The sequence below is a fragment of the Corythoichthys intestinalis genome, chromosome 15, assembly GCF_030265065.1.
Source record: "Corythoichthys intestinalis isolate RoL2023-P3 chromosome 15, ASM3026506v1, whole genome shotgun sequence".
NCBI lineage: Eukaryota > Metazoa > Chordata > Actinopteri > Syngnathiformes > Syngnathidae > Corythoichthys > Corythoichthys intestinalis.
In genome coordinates this window covers 51,018,455-51,037,487 of record NC_080409.1, presented here as the reverse complement: position 1 = coordinate 51,037,487, position 19,033 = coordinate 51,018,455, and the positions used below count along the sequence as shown (strand labels likewise).

At 40.2% G+C, this 19,033-nt stretch overlaps 1 protein-coding gene across 2 annotated transcripts in view; it reads right to left on the bottom strand.

Annotated features, from left to right (window-relative positions):
• adam17a (ADAM metallopeptidase domain 17a) overlaps positions 1-19,033 on the bottom strand; it is a 49,708-nt gene that overhangs the window by 9,768 nt on the left and 20,907 nt on the right. For both annotated transcript variants that reach the window (XM_057859852.1, XM_057859853.1), the window contains exons 11-16: positions 18,361-18,513; positions 9,572-9,771; positions 5,876-5,979; positions 3,193-3,327; positions 2,972-3,102; positions 2,821-2,899 (exon numbers count right to left, since the gene is read on the bottom strand). In XM_057859852.1, coding sequence (XP_057715835.1) covers positions 2,821-2,899; positions 2,972-3,102; positions 3,193-3,327; positions 5,876-5,979; positions 9,572-9,771; positions 18,361-18,513 — 802 coding nt within the window. The remainder of the gene's footprint in view (positions 1-2,820; positions 2,900-2,971; positions 3,103-3,192; positions 3,328-5,875; positions 5,980-9,571; positions 9,772-18,360; positions 18,514-19,033) is intronic.

Genomic DNA, 19,033 nt, shown 5'->3' with positions numbered 1-19,033 from the left:
TTAATAACAGGTGCTTTAGCTCATTTCAATTTATTTTATTTAAATGGGTTATTATTTATTTCATTATGTTTATATTTTACTAATGTGATGTAGTATTCATTGATATTGTATATTTTATGTTGTATAACTTTAGTTCCGATGTGAATATTAGTTCCTACTTGTTTTGTTGTGGTAGGAGGGTTTTGTATTATTGTTATTATTATAGCAGAGAAGACAGCAGTAAATAAAGACAAGTCAACTGTGCCCCGATCTATCACTCAAGAGATCTGATGGACTCAAAAACAGTCTGGCACATCGATCAGGACTAATCTTGGCCCATTCTTCTCACCAAAACTGCTGTAGTTCAGTCAGATTCCTGGGATGTCCGGCATTAATCGCTGTCTTGAGGTCATGCCACAGCATCTCAATGGGGTTCAAGTCTGGACTTGGATTTGGCCACTCCAGAACGTGTATTTTGTTGTTCTGAAACCATTCTGAAGTTGATTTATTTCTGTGTTTTGGATCATTGTCATGTTGCAGCATCCATCCTCTCTTTAGCTTCAACTGTCTGACAGACAGCCTCAGGTTTACCAGCAAATAAAAGCCTGATAAACGTTTGAAATCATTCTTCCTATAATGATTGCAATTTGTCCAGGCCCTGAGGTAGCAAAACAGCCCCAAATCATGATGCTCCCTTCACCATGCTTTACGGTGGGAATGAGGTGTTGATATTGGTGAGCTGTTCCATTGTTCCTCCACACATGATGTTGTGCGTTACTCCCAAACAATTCAACTTCGGTTTCATCAGTCCACCAAATTTTTGCCAAAACCTATGTGGAGTGTCCAAATGCCTTTTTGCGAACATTAAACAAGCAACAATGTTTTTTTCTTAGACAGCAGTGGCTTCCTCCGTGGAGTCCTCCCATGAACACCATTCTTGGCCACAGTTTTATATATAGTTGATGAATGCACATACAGTGGGGAGAACAAGTATTTGATACACAGTCAATGGGAAAACCCATTGGCAGGGTATCAAATACTTGTTCTCCCCACTGTAGATATTGGACTGTGCCAGTGATTTCAATAAGCCTTAAGTAGACACTCTAGGGTTCTTTTTTACATCTCTCAGTATTCTGCACTGAACTCTTGGCGTCATCTTTGGTGGACTGCCACTCCTTGGGAGAGAAGCAACAGTGCCAGACTCTCTCCATTTGTAGACAACGTCTCTGACTGTCAATTGATGAACATCCAGACTTTAAGAGGTGGTTTTGTATCCTTTCCAAGCTTTATACAAATCAACAATCATTGATCGCAGGTCTTCAGAAAGAGCTTTTGACCAAACTATGATGCACATCAGACAATGCTTCTTCATCAAGACAATTCTTACCAGGTGTGTGATTTATAGTAGGCAGTAGAGGTGTGCGAAATTTCTGATTCTTAGATTATTTGCGATTTGGCCGTGGAAGATTGGAGAACGATTCACAAACATCCAAATTCCGATGATTGAAATATGTCAAGTAAAGCGGAAGTAAAACACACTCAGCGTGCTGCGCGGTCTTCGGGACGCAATGAGGAACGGAGCGAGAGTAGCTAAACATCATGCTTGTCGTTACCCGGCCTCTCGGGTAATGCCAATGCTCAACTCACGGTTCTAGGTCAACTCATGCCGCGAGATAAAAAAACAACAACATACCTGACTGCTGCCGACAGCTGCTACAAAGTACGTCCACATAATGTTAAGGTAGATATCATATTTATATAGTACTAGATGCAAAATACTCAGTGGCGATAGCAGCACATGTGCAGAAAGCTAGATGCGGGCGTTGGTAAATGGCTGCCATCTTAAAGCAGTAGACTTCCCTGCAAGGCTGTTGTAGCGAACCTTCCAAGCGAACCTAATTAACTTTGTATCTAAAATACTCCTAAATCGGGAAAATATTGACTTGAATCTACCTTCAAAACAGTATTAAAACTTTCACATGTCGAAAGTAGACAAAAGGGAAATTATGGAATAACAGGAACAATTTTAACAACTTTAACGGTTGATTCACAACATTAAATTAATTGAGTGTAGTTTAAAGCTGCTGATACAGAATGGGGACTTGAGTATTTTATTGACTGTTTTAAAATGTTAACAAATGTTAACTTGATACTGAAATAGTAATTTATTTAAACCTGCGTTTTTTTGTTTTGTTTTTTTTTTTAAACAGATTTTGTAACTAATGTACAAAACATTAGCAGTTAATGGGGGGGGGGGGGGGGGGTCATCAATAATCGATTTTTAATCGAATCGTGGCCTCTGAATTGTAATCGAATCGTTAGGTGCCCAAATATTCCCTCCTCTAGTAGGCAGGGCAACTTTAAACCACTCATCAGTGATTGGGCACATACCTGACTGAATTATTTCGTAAAAAATGTTTAAATTGCTCTTGAAGTCTCCTTAGGCAGAGGGTTCACCTACTTATCCCCCCCTTCTGTCATTGTTTGCATACTATCCTTATTAAAATATGAAAACCTATAAATGTTTGAGTGGTCTTAGTTAAAGCACTGTTTTTTCATCTGAGTGATTTTGACAAAAATCAGATCGCATTTGATGGTGATTTTATGGAGAAATGTGAGAAATTCCAAAAGGGTCAGATACTTTTTTATACCATTGTAAATAATTACAGAAAAATCAACCCCCAATTCCACACAAAAATGCTCAGTGTAAAGGATTAAAAGGTGCACGCTGTTGTCGATAAAAAAAAAAATAAAAAAAACCCAGCAAAAATCAAGATCGGGAAGTCTCAGTTTTCAACAATTGGTGATCGGCGCACCTCTATTTGTAAGTTAAACACTTACCAAATGTGTTTATGTCCAGTTTGTCAATGAAGTCCCAGAGACGTTCAATGACGTCCTGCACCTGCTTCATGCACTTTCCCTGCAGGAACAGCACTATCAATCAATGGGATTGCGACAGTTTCGCACCTTGCATGTACGTTGCCATACTCACATTCCCATCGCAGAAGCCCACAGTGCAAGGCTTCCCTTTACGTAGGAAAAGGAAGTTGCCATTGGATAATTTAAATGGCGAGCAGGAGCCATTCGGACCCCGGCAGCACACTTTGCAGGAATCCTCTATTGCTGTATATATAAGAATGGAATAATTTTGGTTACATTGGGGCAGGAAAGAAATGTTAGCTTTGCGGCTTATCCAGTGTTTTTTTTTTTTACAATTGCAGGCACAGGATTGAAGGTTCTGCACGGCCTCGCAGAACGGGTTGCACTCTCCGTTGTGACACCGGCCGTTGTCTACGCAAACTGTGTTGTCCGCAGCGTTTGCAGGGGGAGGACACTCACTGCTGTTGCCTTGACATGAAATTCAGTGTCAGAAACCTGAAGTGTTGGTTCTGCTAAGCTAGTGTTTTTCAACTGTTTTGCCACGAGAAATTATCCAATATCGCTTTTTTTATTAAAAAAATCATTTATAACATTGTGGCCCCTGACGGTATTTTGAAGGACACTCAGCCTTGTTAACAGCACGTGGACGTCATCGGGCGGAGCTGTGGTTGCAAGCCAGAAGTAGGTGGAAGGTTCTCGGTTGTGTGCTGGCGAACGAGTTATTGCTCGTGTCGCGTTCAAGAACTGCTCGGATTTCTAGCCATCAGCCACCTTGCTGTCCTTGACAATGTGTTGGAATAAGACACAGGGGGAGTATTGACTGTTGTCACATTTGGAAAAACAGGAAAGGATTTTTTCCTGTACAGTGGGGCAAATAAGTATTTAGTCAACCACTAATTGTGCAAGTTCTCCCACTTGAAAAATTTTAGAGAGGCCTGTAATTGTCAAAATGGGTAAACCTTAACCATGAGAGCCAGAATGTGGAAAAAAAAAAACCTGAAAATCATGTTGTTTGATTTTTAAATATTTCCAAATTAGAGTGGAAAATAAGTATTTGGTCAATACCAAAAGTTCATCTCAATACTTTGTTATGTAGCCTTTGTTGGCAATAACGGAGACCAAACGTTTTCTGTAACTCTTCACAAGCTTTTCACACACTGTTGCTGGTATTTTGGCCTCTTCCTCCATGCAGATCTCCTCTGGAGCAGTAATGTTTTGGGGCTGTCGTTGGGCAACACGGACTTTCAACTCCCTCCACAGATTTCTATGGGGTTGAGATCTGGAGACTGGCTAGGCCACTCCAGGACCTTGAAATGCTTCTTATGAAGCTGCTCCTTTGTTGCCCTGGCTGTGTGTTTGGGATCGTTGTCATGCTGAAAGACCCAGCCAGGTCTCATCTTCAATGCCCTTGCTGACGGAAGGAGATTTTCACTCAAAATCTCTCGATACACGGCCCCATTCATTCTTTCCTTTACACAGATCAGTCGTCCTGGTCCCTTTGCATAAAAAACAGCCCCAAAGCATGATGTTTCCACCCCCATGCTTCACAGTGGGTATGGTGTTCTTCGGATGCAATTCAGTATTCTTTCCCCTCCAAACACGAGAACCTGTGTTTCTACCAAAAAGTTATATTTTGGTTTCATCTAACCATAACAGTCCTCTTCTGGATCATCCAAATGCTCTCTAGTGAACCGCAGACGGGCCTGGACGTGTACTGGCTTCAGCAGGGGGACACGTCTGGCAGTGCAGGATTTGAGTCTCTGGCGGCGCATTGCGTTACTGATAGCAGCCTTTGTTACTGTGGTCCCAGCTCTCTGTAGGTCCCCCCGTGTGGTTCTGGGATTTTTGCTCACCGTTCTTGTTATCATTTTGACGCCACAGGGTGAGATCTTGCATGGAGCCCCAGATCGAGGGAGATAATCAGTGGTCTGGTATGTCTTCCATTTTCTAATAATTGCTCCCACAGTTGATTTCTTTAAACCAAGCGTTTTACCTATTGCAGATTCAGTCTTCCCAGCCTGGTGCAGGTCTACCATTTTGTCTCTGGTGTCCTTCGACAGCTCTTTGGTCTTAGCCATCGTAGAGTTTGGAGTGTGACTGACTGAAGTTGTGGACAGGTGTCATATCCCGATAATGAGTAAAAACAGGTGCCATTCATACAGGTAACGAGTGGAGCCTCGTTAGACCTTGTTAGAAGAAGTTAGACTTCTTTGACAGCCAGAAATCTTGCTTTTTTTGTAGGTGACCAAATACTTATTTTCCACTCTAATTTGGAAATAAATTCTTTAAAAATCAAACAATGTGATTTTCTGTTCCCCCCCCCCACATTCTATCTCTCATGGTTGAGGTTTACCCATGTTGACAATGACAGGCCTCTCTAATCTTTTCAAGTAGGAGAACTTGCACAATTGGTGGTTGATTAAATTTGCCCCACTGTATATCGACACTTGAGGAGTCTCATCAAATGATGTACAGTACCACGTGCTGGGATCCACATTGTCGCGGACAGCAAGGTGGCTGACGGCTATAATTCCGAGCAGTAACACTTTGTGTAATGACAATAAAGGCGTTCTATTCTATTCTATTCTATTCTATTCTATATTAGTTTTCGAAAAACGACAACTTTGAAATCCAAACTGAGCCCTGGACTAGATTCTGACCCAGATGAAGGCCCTGGTATGAGTCGTGATTTTAAAAAAAAAGAAAAGAAAAGCGAAGACCGAGAGCTCAAAGGCAAGGCAATGCAGTGAAAGCCATGTTTTGTTCAGATTTACTTTTACAGGGGATGAGACGAAACGTACTCCATTATGTTTCATGTTCCATCAAATATCACACAGAGTAAGCACAAATATTGAGCAATTATATTATAAATACACTGTACAGAAAGTCATTTTGGAACATTTGTGGTGTGATGCAAGATTTTTTCCAATGTAAAAACAGGTTGAAAAACACTGTGCTAAGCCATGTTGTTACGGTACGTTTGTTTGAAAGCGGCCAGCAGGTGGCGCCTACTCACCTGTGCAAGAGGCAATGCCCTTACAGGTAGCTGTGATAGGCTCTTGGCACGTTTTCCCTGCCCTCTCAAACTTGCAGTTTCTACAGCAAGGGCTGTTTCGGTCACTAAGGGAGAAAAGTAAGAGTGAAATACAGTGATCCCTCAATTATCGCTGGTGATAGGGACCAGAACCGACCGCGTAAAGTGAAAAAACGTGAAGTAGTGTTCTTTCCTATTAGAAATCATGTATAATTACAAGCAATCAACCCTTTGAAGGGAACCTCGGACTTAAAGACTTGCAGGCTCCAATAAGCCACAATTGTTCTCTTTGACGGATATATGTTACTAGAAACACAAATTATTGCCAATGATTTAAAAATCTATAATTTTTAGTACGTTTTGACCTACAGAGGGCGTCATGTTTTATGGACGCTCGGGGTGATGACATAGATTTGTCACTGTCACTTGAATAACTTCCACTAGACCAGTGGTCTCAAACCGGTCCTCAAAGGGCCGCAGGGGGTACTGGATTTCATTCCAACCAAACGAGACAAATACCTTTTCACCAATCTGGTTTCTTACAAGTGTAATCAGTTGATTGCAATCAGGTGCTGCTTATGTTAGTAGAAACCTCATTGGTTGAACTGTTTGTGCTGGATCTGTTGGAACAAAAACCAGGACCCACTGCGGCCCTTTGTGGAGTCGGTTTGAGACCGCTGCACTAGACGCTTCCTATAGCTTCAGATCAGTCTGGCACATCAATCAGGACTAATCTTGGCCCATTCTTCTCTACAAAACTGCTGTAGTTCAGTCAGATTCCTGGGATGTCTGGCATGAATCACTGTCTTTAGGTCATGCCACAGCATCTCAATGGGGTTCAAGTCTGGATATTGACTTGGCCACTCCAGAACGTGTATTTTGTCCCTTCTGAAACCATTCTGAAGTTGATTGACTTCTTTGTTCTGGATCATTGTCTTGTTGCAGCATCCATCATGTTTTTAGCTTCGACTGTCTGACAGACGGCCTCAGATTTTCCTCCAAAACATCCTGATAAACTTTTGAATTCATTCCTCCATTAATGATAGCAAGTGTTCCAGGCCCTGAGGTAGCAATACAGCCCCAAATCATGATGCTCCCTCCACCATGCTTCACGTTGAGTTTGAAGTGTTGATGTTGGTGAGCTGTTCCATTTCTACGTATGACGTTGTGTGTTACTCCCAAACAATTCAGATTTGGTTTCATCAGTCCCTCCGTGAAGCCCTCTCATGAACACCATTCTTGGCCATAGTTTTACATATAGTTAATGTGTGCACAGAGATATTGGACTGTGCCAGTGATTTCTGTAAGTCTTTTGCAGACACTCTTGGGTTCCTTTTTTACCTCTCTGGGTATTCTGTGCTCAACTCTTGGCGTCATCTTTGGTGGACGGCCACTCCTTGGGAGAGAAGCAACAGTGCCAAACTCTGCATGTGTAGACAACTTATGTGGCTGTTGATTGGTGAACATCCAGACTTTTAGAGATGGTTTTGTATCCTTTCCCAGCTTTATACAAATCAACAATCCTTGATCTCAGTTCTTCAGACAGCTCTTTTGACCGATCCATGATGCACATCAGACAATGCTTCTTATCAAGACAATTCTTACCAAGTGTGTGTTTTATAGTGGGCAGGGCAGATTTAAACAACTCATCAGTGATTGGGCACACACCTGACTTAAATTGTTTGTTAAAAATTGGTTTCAATTGCTCTTTATGTCTCTTTAGGCAGAGGGTTTGCTTATTTTTCTCTCTTCTGTCATTGTTTACATGTTATCCTCATTAAAATATGAAAACCTATAAATGTTTGGGTGGTTATTTTTTCATCTGTGTGATTTTGACCAAGATCAGCTCACAATTGATGGTGACTTCATGCAGATACATATGTGAGAAATTCCAAAAGGTTCCGATACTTTTTCATACCACTGTAGATATCTGTGGTTCCCTAAAGGTTAACTGACATTATCAGCATGTTTTAATTTAAAAATACTAGGGCTGTCAAAATTATCACGTTAACGGGCAGTAATTAATTTTTTAAATTAATCACGTTAAAATATTTGACGCAATTAACGCACATGCCCCGCTCAAACAGATTAAAATGACAGCACAGTGCAATGTCAACTTGTTACTCGTGTTTTTTTTTTTAGTTTTGTCGCCCTCTGCTGGCGCCTGGGTGCGACTGATTTTATGGGATTCAGCACCCATGATCATTGTGTAATTATTGACATAAACTAGTAGCCCGCTATTGTCTATTTTTTTATTGAAAATTTGCCAAATTTTATTAAAACGAAAACATTAAGAGGGGTTTTAATGTATTAACATTTATCTTTTAAGAACTACAAGTCTTTTCTAGCCATGGATCGCTTTCACAGAATGTTAATAATTAGAGCTGGGAATCTTTGGGCACCTAACGATTCGATTATGATTCAGAGGCTCCGATTTGATTATAAAACAATTATTGATGCACCCCCCTCCTTTTTTTTTCTTTTTTTTTTTTTTTTATGTTTTGTACATTAGTTCCAAAATTGTTCAAAAATACTCTCAGGCTAAACCACACTACTATTTCAGTATCAAGTTAACATATAGCAGTAAACAAATATACAAAAATAACATTGAATAAAAAACTCCAGTCCCCATTCTGTATCAGCAGCTTTAAACTACATTCAATTAATTTAATGTTGTGAATTAACCGTTGTTAAAATTGCTCCCGTTATTCCATAATTTCCCTTTTGTCTACTTTCGACATGTGAAAGTTTTAAAACTATTTTAAAAATAGTTTCAAGTCAATATTTTACCGATTTAGGAGTATTTTAGATAAAAAGTGAATTAGGTTTGCTTGGAAGGTTCGCTACAACAGCCTTGCAGGGAAGTGTACTGCTTTAAGAAGGCGGCCGTCTATTACGCCGGCATCTAGCTTTTTGTAGATGTGCTGCTAACACTACCAAATCTATATTGCATCTAGTCCTATATAAATGATATCCACCATAACATTATATGGATGTACTTTGTCGCAGCTTTTCGGCAGCAGTCAGGTATGTTGTTGTGTTTTTTTTTATCTCGTTGCATGAGTTGAGCTAGAGCCGTGAGTTGAGCATTGGCATTACCCGAAGGGCCGGGTAATGGGAAGCATGATGTTTAGCTACTCTCGCTCCGTTCCGTCCCGAAGACCGCTCGGCGCGCTGAGTGTTGTGTACTTCCGCTTTACTTGGCATATTTCAATAATCGGAATTTGGATGTTTGTGAATCGTTCTCGAATCTTCCACGGCCGAATCGCGAATAATCTAAGAATCGGAAATTTTGCACACCTCTATTAATAATGTTAATGCCATCTTGTTGATTTATTGTTATAACAAATACAGTACTTACGTACCGTATGTTGAATGTATTTTTCCATCTTGTGTCTTATCTTTCCATTCCAACAATAATTTACAGAACATATTTTATAGATGGTTTGAATTGGGATTAATTACGATTAATTAATTTTTAAGCTGTAATTAACTCGATTAAAAATTTTAATCGTTTGACAGCCCTAAAAAAATACACGTAAACTAGTTACCTTCGAAACTAGTGGCTTCAAGTGTATTGTTTCAACATATGAATATTCTATGAGGTTTTTTTGTTTTTTTTTTACCAAAAAGAGTCACTCGCCCTTTAAAAAAAAAAAACATTATTGTTTGGTTTACCTGCACTGGGAACCAGGTTTAAACTTGCAGTCCGACGTGCAGCAAAGGTCGTTGCTGAGGTGGAGCATGCCGGGATCGCAGTCCTCGCCTTTCTCTACTCGGGAGTTGCCGCACACCTTGCTGTTTTTTTCCTTGAAGCACATGTGCGCCTTATGACGCAGCGTCATTGCGATGGAGTTCTTGCTGCAGATGGAGAAACGCTGAAAGAAATTGGATGGGTTCAATCTGATTGCCACTGGAGTACCCTTATAGAGCAATCAAAACAAATTAAAAAATACAAAAACATGTAAAGAGCGACAACGTTAAAAAATAAATATTGAAAATAATTGCTGTTAAAGCCAAAGTCGAGGCTACTTTGCTGTTACTACATGCAGTACTTTAATGGAAAGTGATCAGTTGAAGACAGAGCCTTTCACACTTTGTATCACACTTTGCATCATCGATTCAACGCCTTCAGTGGCATCCAACGTTGGACTAATTTCTATCTCCACAAACCCTGTCAGTCTGGAGGGGCGTCGCCCAAGCTTCGGCTTTAATTTATGCAAACTGCGCAAGCCTTCTGGCAAATTGATAAGTCGCCTACATCAGCAATCTGTGCCGATGGCCGCGACAAGGACGGCCAAACAAAGAAGTCTTTACATGACATACTACAGAATAATTTGATTTGAGGTTTTAGTCAATACAGTGGGGCAAATAAGTATTTAGTCAACCATCAATTGTGCAAGTTCTCCAACTTGAAAAGATTAGAGAGGCCTGTCATTGTCAACATGGGTAAACCTCAACCATGAGAGACAGAATGTGAAAAAAAACAAAAAACAGAAAATCACATTGTTTGATTTTTAAAGAATTTATTTCCAAATTGGAGTGGAAAATAAGTATTTGGTCACCTGCAAACAAGCAAGATTTCTGGCTGTCAAAGAGGTCTAACTTCTTCTAACGAGGTCTAATGAGGCTCCACTTGTTACCTGTATTAATGGCACCTGTTTTAAATCATGATTTGGTATAAAATACATCTGTCCACAACCTCAGTCAGTCACACTCCAAACTCCACTATGGCCAAGACCAAAGAGCTGTCGAAGGACACCAGAGACAAAATTGTAGACCTGCACCAGGCTAGGAAGACTGAATCTGAAATAGGTAAAACGATTGGTGTAAAGAAATCAACTGTGGGAGCAATTATTAGAAAATGGAAGACATACAAAACCACTGATAATCTCCCTCGATCTGGGGCTCCATGCAAGATCTCACGCCGTGGCGTCAAAATGATAACAATAACGGGGAGCAAAAATCCCAGAACCACACGGGGGGACCTAGTGAATGACCTACAGAGAGCTGGGACCACAGTAACAAAGGCTTCTATCAGTAACACAATGTGCCGCCAAGGACTCAAACCCTGCACTACAAGACATGTCCCCCTGCTGAAGCCAGTAAACATCCAGGCCCGTCTGCGGTTCGCTAGAGAGCAATTGGATGATCAAGAAGAGGACTGGGTGAATGTGTCATGGTCAGATGAAACCAAAATAGAACTTTTTGGTGGAAACACAGGTTCTCGTGTTTGGAGGAGAAAGAATACTGAATTGCATCCGAAGAAAACCATACCCACTGTGAAGCATGGGGGTGGAAACATCATGCTTTGGGGCTGTTTTTCTGCAAAGGGACCAGGACAACTGATCTGTGTAAAGGAAAAAATGAATGGGGCGATGTATCGAGAGATTCTGAGTGAAAATCTCCTTCCATCAGCAAGGGCATTGAAGATGAGACGTGGCTGGGTCTTTCAGCATGACAATGATCCCAAACACACAGCCAGGGCAAAAAAAGGGCGGCTTCGTAAGAAGCATTTCAAGGTCCTGGAGTGGCCTAGCCAGTCTCCAGATCTCAACCGCATAGAAAATCTGTGGAGGGAGTTCAAAGTCCATGTTGCCCAACGACAGCCCCAAAACATCACTGCTCTAGGAGTTCTGCATGAAGGAATGGGCCAAAATACCAACAAAAGTGTGTGAAAATCTTGTGAAGAGTTACAGAAAACGTTTGGTCTCCGTTATTGCCAACAAAGGGTAAATAACAAAGTATTGAGATGAACTTTTGGTATTGACCAAACACTTATTTTCCACCATGATTTGCAAAAAAATTCTTTAAAAAATCAAACAATGTGATTTTCTGTTTTTTTCCCCACATTCTGTCACTCATGGTTGAGCTTTACTCATGTTGACAGTTACAGGCCTCGCTAATATTTTCAAGTGAGAGAACTTGCACAATTAGTGGTGACTAAATACTTATTTGCCCCACTGTACATTGTTAAACTAAAGTTGGAAAAGTTGGTATACGAATAACTTTTTGGCTGCCATCAACCGCGATAGACATCAAATGAAGCATCATATCCCCGCTACATGCTCGTGAGTGGTCCTCCACAACATCCAAGAGGTGTGCCAAGCTTCCCCCACGCATTACAGGGTGACTGTATAATGACAGTAATTACTGTAAATAGATTTAAATACAGCATTTGACAGTACAGGTAGTCCCTGTACAACGCACTCGACTTGTGCTAAATGTAAAGTTGTTCAGCTTGACAGACAGCAAACAAGGCAAATATGCTTTTTTGAAGCATTTTACTTCACTTTTGACAATTTGTAAAGCTGGAACATACATATGTAAACTTATGTTCAAACACGACACCCATTTTAACTAGTGTTGCACCGATACCATTTTTTGGCCCCGATACCTGGCTGTGCAGTATCGGCCGATACCGATACCATACCGATACCACCTTGATTATATATATATATATATATATATATATATATATTTTTTTTTTTTTTTTCTTAATTTTTTTTTTTCCAAAGAGCTACATAATTGGATGTTAAATCATTGCTGTCAAGGCTTTGTCAGGCTGTTGCTTACCTTTGCAAAATAGGAAAAAGTACACTAAACCCTAGTAGACAATAGTTGAATAAACCTTCCGCTCTCAAAGGCCAAAATAGTGCTAAATTTGTGAAATTAATAAAACATGTATAATACTAGCCCAACAGTAAGAAAGTAAAAATAAATTCATAATAATAAACTCTGAATGAACTGAATAAACTTTTTTAAACCTCTCAAAGTCCAAACAGTGCAACTTTCATGAAATTATTGTCACATTCTGCTGCTGGTTAGATTGTGTTTTGTTGCTGGGCGTGGGGGCGTGGCACTTGAATCCAATGCAGGCTCATCAACCCAGCATTTAAGCACGGGTGATCTCAGAGAAGGCTGCCGAGATATTTGCCTTGCTGATCGCTATTTGACATCTGGCACAATAATCTCGCTACATTTGCTTGTTATGCCCCTGCATTGGGTTTTTCTGTTAGTGTGCTGCTCTCGTTTGTAACCGCTGCCTATCGTCTTAGTTTGTCCGTCGACCTGCTGTCACGGACTCCTTTTGTTATTTCTACTGTCCCGCGATCGCGTGTTATTTTTTGTTTGCAATCATTAAACCCTTTTATGCATCCCCCGCTTGTTGTCTGCTTCGGGGTTCAACCTTGTTTCCGCATTTGCGGACGCTAACAATTATAAGTAATAATAATTGACCACAGCATCCCGTCTCTCCTTTTTTTCGGGAGGTGGGAGTCCCTTATTTCTATTTCTGAAAGGTGGCAACAATACTTTGGAAACACTTCCCAAATTACTGTGGCATTTCTTTCAGTAAAAGACAATAAAAGTAAAGTAGACGAAGTGAACTGACCAGAGATTGTTGCTCCGGTCCAGCGGCCTTCTTCCTCTGGATAGCAGTCCTGCTCTTGCAGGCTCAAACTCGTTGTGTTCGTTCACGTTTCGTCTTCAAATGTTTTATCAAGTTCGAGGTATTAAAACTGGCCGATTTAACTCCACATCTCCAAACTTTCAGGCCGCAAATCTTGCATGCAGCCATTGATTTTAATCGACGGGATTTCCATTTGGAAATATTTCCCGACCGCCGCCATATTTCCTGGTTTGTTTTTCGTCCATATGAAAAAGCCCCCTTTTGATTGGTCAGGAGTGGCTATTGGCCCGCTCTCATTGGCTACTTGGTGTTCACGTGTCATCACACAACACTGGACAGAGTGTAGTGAGTGCCAGGAGAAAAAAAAAAAGCCTGCGGTCAAATGTTATAATAATGGACCGGTAAATGGTATCGGCGCCGTCTTTGTTGGTACTCGCCGATACCGATACCACCATTTCGGGCCGGATCGGCGCCCCCTGCCGATACTAGTATCGGTATCGGTGCATCTTTAATTTCAACAATAAAACACTTGACACATAACAACTGGTGTTCAAAAATCCATTTACTCTGATCAATATGAAAATTTAGTAGATTAAATTAGCCTAATTTGCCAAACAAAACCGGCTCACTTAAATGCTACGAATGCCACAACCCAGTCGTCATGTCAAATAATCCGGGCTAGTTATGTGTGATTTTCCGCTTCGAAGACTTTAAAACATCACTCGGTTCGGGTTAGCATGTCGGCTAGCTGTCACGCCTCTTGGTTTGTTTACATTCTCCGAAGCCGGGGAAGGGAAATGACATATGTCCGATTTAGGTGTCATAAAATATCGTTCGGGAGGTGCGACAGTAAAGGTGAAGTCGACAGTTTTGACCATTATGGAGTAATTTTGCCATGTCGTCCTGAATAAGTGCATTTTTATGATTTCATATTCCATTTAGCACAAGACTGTTATTTGTCATGACCATGCCATTTATTTAGTAATTGGGGAAAATACTTGGATAAAAAGAATATTCTGTAAAACTATTGACGTAAAGAGACAGAAACAATGACATTTTGCCGCTCTCTTCGTCGCGTTTTCCTTGTTGGGAATACTTCCCCCTCGAGGGGCTTACTGGTCCTTCTCAAGCCATTTATTTAGCTATTGCGGAAAAATACTTGGATAAAAAGAATATCCTGTAAAAATATTGGAGTAGAGAGACTCAAACAATGACATTTTGCGGCTCTCTTCATCGCGTTTTCCTCGTTCTGAATAATTCCCCCTCAATGGGCTGAATAGTAAAACCGATGAGCCCAGTCTCCCGCTGACGTCATCCACCTGTTGGGGACGCTCGGGACGCTCGAGCCCTATAACGGTAGGCGTGGCTAACCGGCAGATTAAAAGATTTATTTCTCGTCATCTTAGCTTTGCTAAATTGTTTTATATAGTCGAATCGTCTCAAAATATGATTCTAATTCACATAATAATGCCATTTAAGACTTTTTTTCTCCTGTCGTATGCTCTTTAACTGTATATGTGAAGTATTCAATATGTTCATACAGTTTTTGAGCAAGCTCACGCTACAAGCGGCCGGTGACAGACTCGAATCGGGCTTTGGTCACGGTGATTGCTAATGTAAACGTTCAGTGTTAGCGGCTGTTGTTCACTTACCGACGTTACTGTCCACAGCCAACTCTTGTCATAATTTTCTGGCTTCTTGTCCCACTTTAAAAAACTTCATTTTTTTTTGTCATTCACCTCTATGATCTTCATCTCTTTTTTTTCTTTTCTTTTCTACGCCCCTGATTTATGACGACTCACCATGTAGAGTTTATAACAATGACAGATTTCCCGCTTCAGGGCACATACGTAGTGTAGCCTTGACTGCACCAGAGTGGGGTCAAACCAAATTTTGAGGGAGGGGGTGTTGTGCAAAAAAAGGAAAAAATATATATTTGAAATATCTAACGTGAAAGTTTTTAAGTACCGTAATTGTCGGACTATAAGCCGCTACTTTTTTCCATCATTTTGAATCCTGCGGCTTATAGTCCAGTGCTGCTTATTTGTTGATTTATTTCGGTTAAAATGGAACACTTTATTTGACAGCGGTGTCATAAGACTGTCATAAGACCATCATAATTATGACATGACACTGTCATGGGCATTACTGAATGCTTATGTCATTAAGTGTCATCCGGCAAATGATGTCACTAACTCTATTTATGTCCAGCTTGAATTCTTACGTCCAAAAGTGAGATAATTTGCCAGATCACACGAAACGACATCTGTTATAAGCATTCATAAATGCTCATGACAGTGTCATATCATAATTATCATTGTCTAATGACAGTCTTATGGCGCCACTGTCAAATATAGTGTTACCAAATACCATAACTAGCAATAATGAAACAACTGGAACAGTAACTGAAGAAATAATTAGCACAGAACATGAATTTTGATAGTTATTTGAATATGTCGCGCTGCAATGCATGCTAGGAGGCATGTTGGACAACAACAGTGTTGACTGCAAGTGGTAGCAAAGGTTGAATGTCTCGCCCAAGGGAGCAGTGATGACCAAATGAAGCTTTGCAACCAAGTGGTTCAAAGCTTCATGGGGGTTTATTTGGTCATATGAAAGTCGTTTGATTTTGCTGTCAAATGAAGTATTACCGGTTCATATCTTTTGGTGTTAATATCCCATAATACAGTGAGGACGGCTGCGGCTTATAGTCCGGTGTGGCTTATCTATGAACAAATGCCGTTTTCATGCCAGTTTTTGTGGGTGGCGGCTTATAGTCAGGTGCACCTTATAGTGCGAAAATTAGGGTATATATCGAGTGGAAGACAATATTTAATCAGACAATGATTTAAATGGTAAAGTAAAATAAATTAAGGGTCATTCAGGGGCCCCTATGGTCCTGAGGCCCGGGACAACATACCCAGTTCCCCAACCCCCCTGTCGACGGGCTTAAATATAGGTAGCCCCCAGGTTACGAACGAGTTACGTTCCTACGCTGGCGTCGTAACCAGAATTTCCGTGTAAATCGTAATGAACCTTTTTTTAACCTTTTATTTTTAATTGTTTCAGTGTCCCAAAGACGTATTCATACGTCTTTTACGTTTTTGTTTTTTTTTCACAGGAGACATCTCTGGGTTCTGTTTCAACTTAGCTCTAAAGCACAAAGCTGAAAATCCATTTTAAAGCAATAAAACTGGCCACTGGAGAGCAAAAACGCATTTTGTAAGACCCGCAACCCGATTCCACGGCACGGATATTTTTGGGCACAACACTGGGCCGCACGGCTGGGGCGCCGGCGGAAGACGACCGAATGCCACGTCCGGGATGCCAGGCGGCGGACGACCGAGCAGAACAACCGGGACCACCAGTGCAGCAGACGATGCCGTTGAGTCCGTGCTGCTCGCCGAGCAGAGACAGGCGGCGATGAGGAAAAAGTTTACACCGGCTGTCGCAGCCACAACAGCGTCATCTCTCAGTGATGTGTAAATAAATTGTTACTTTTCTATCAAGAGCTCTATTTGTCTTGTTGTTTATGATATTTTGTAAAAGGAAAACATTATTCAGATGTTTGGGATGTAACTCAAGCAAAAAAATAGCTGTGTTAAAATCAAAGTTAAGTCTGAAATGTATGCTTTCACAAAAAGCTCAATTTCTCAGTTTTTTCATCAGGAAATGGAAAATTGCTCAAACTAAGCTATTTTCTAATGCTAATTTCTAAAGAATGGAAAATGATATGAACTTTTTTTCCTGCTGAAAGAAGAGAGTCTAATCTTTCTTTTGGTGGGTTCCATGTTTATATAGCAATAGAACAGAATTTTCTGTGGGCCTTGCAAAATCAGTCAAAATCCAGTAAAACAGCCGGGAGCGAAGGGGGTTGCACCGGTGAAAATGGCTGGGAGTGAAAGAGTTAAGTATATTAAATACACAAAACCTTTGCATTTTAAACTTTTGATTTAATATGTGTATTAAATTGCGAGTTTTGTAGTTTATTGACTCGTCGACTAACGGCAAATAAAATCTGAGACGAGTCAACAGGGAAATTAATTGCACAGTACTGTATATTTTTATTATATTATGTATATACAGGATATACTGTATATACTGTATATATTTTCCCCAAGTGGAAGCTTCCATGATCCTAATAAATTTAATAATAAAAAAAATATATATATATATGTATATATATATATATATATATACCTAAAAATGCCGTTACGCTTGATAACACACATAACTTAAAAGTTAGGATTTTTTCCCATGTGTTTCAATTGAATTTCTATTTGTGACAAGCCATTTTTAAGTTTTAGTTAAGTTTTAAGTTAGTCTAAACTAAGTCCTGATAGGATTTTGAGTTTTTGCAGTGTTCAAAATAAATGTATGATATAGGCTGTATTGGAGCACAATTAGGGACCAGTGCTACTTGGCGTTTTATCCAGCAATGACCACATAGCTAAAGTTGAGAGTTAGCATTATTGAGTGTTTATTTTACACCCTCATCACTCCACATCGCTATGATATGTTAAAGCCTGTATGTAAGACACGTTAGCCACACATCGACAGTGGTCATAATTAATAGAAACCTATCCCTCCGCAGGGCTAACGTTACGTGAACTAGTAACAGTAACGTTAATCTTATTTATTAGCGCTTAGCGCTCTACTGCTTTGAGATGGCGGCTGTTTACGAACGCTGCCCAGACGCGGTCTGTCATTGCACATCTGGTTCAACATACATGTGATCTCTATGAGACTCAGCAGACGCTACCTGCTACCAACGTAGCATCGTGCGGGCTAGAATATAGCAACGTCGGCGTCGTTTGTAGCGGCTGTCGGCTGCAGTTTTTTTTTTTTTTTTTAAATTCTTCCTCTACGCACGTGACATCATTAAAGGTAGTCCGAGCAAAACGTGATGTTTAGAGCTGTCAAAATAAACGATTACTCGAGGTGAATATAATTACTCAGATCAGTTTTTAAACTCGAGTACGGTAGGTCAAATAAAACTTTGTTCTATGAACTCATTCAAGGAGAAAAAAAAAAAAAAAGAGATTGAGGTGTGAACCTTGTTGTTGACATGGTCTCCGCTCACAGCAATTGGGTACATGACATATTTCCCTCCTAGTTCATCAGGGGGCGCACAAAACGGAATGTCATCCGGATCGTGTTCGGCTCCGAAGTTATGACCCAGTTCATGTGTGGTCACCAAATCTGCCTCCTGATAGGATGAAAAGCATACATAAGAGTTTAGGCCCCCCAAAAAAAAAACAACTAGGCAAAGCTCGCTAAATGAAAAGCTTCTTAATAAATCTCAGTTGAAACACTTATCAGTAAAGATGCAGATCGATCGTGTCCGATCACGTCATTTTCAAAGTATCGGAATCGGCAAAAAAATATCGGACAAGCCTTTTTTTAAATATATATTATATATATATATATATATATATATATATATATATATATATTTTTTTTTTTTTTTTTTATTAAATCGTTTGTCTTACACTCATCCGGAGTCTTTAGTTTTGGCTTAAAGTAGGACTGTCAAATTTATCGCGTTAACGGTGGTAATTAATTTTTTCAAAATTAATCACGTTAAAATATTTAATGCAATTAACGCATGCGCTGCACAACCCACTCACGTTTACTCATGTTTATTATAACAATAAATCCAGAAGATGGCATTAACATTCTTTCTGTTAAAGGGATCCACGGATAGAAAGACTTGTAGTTCTTAAAAG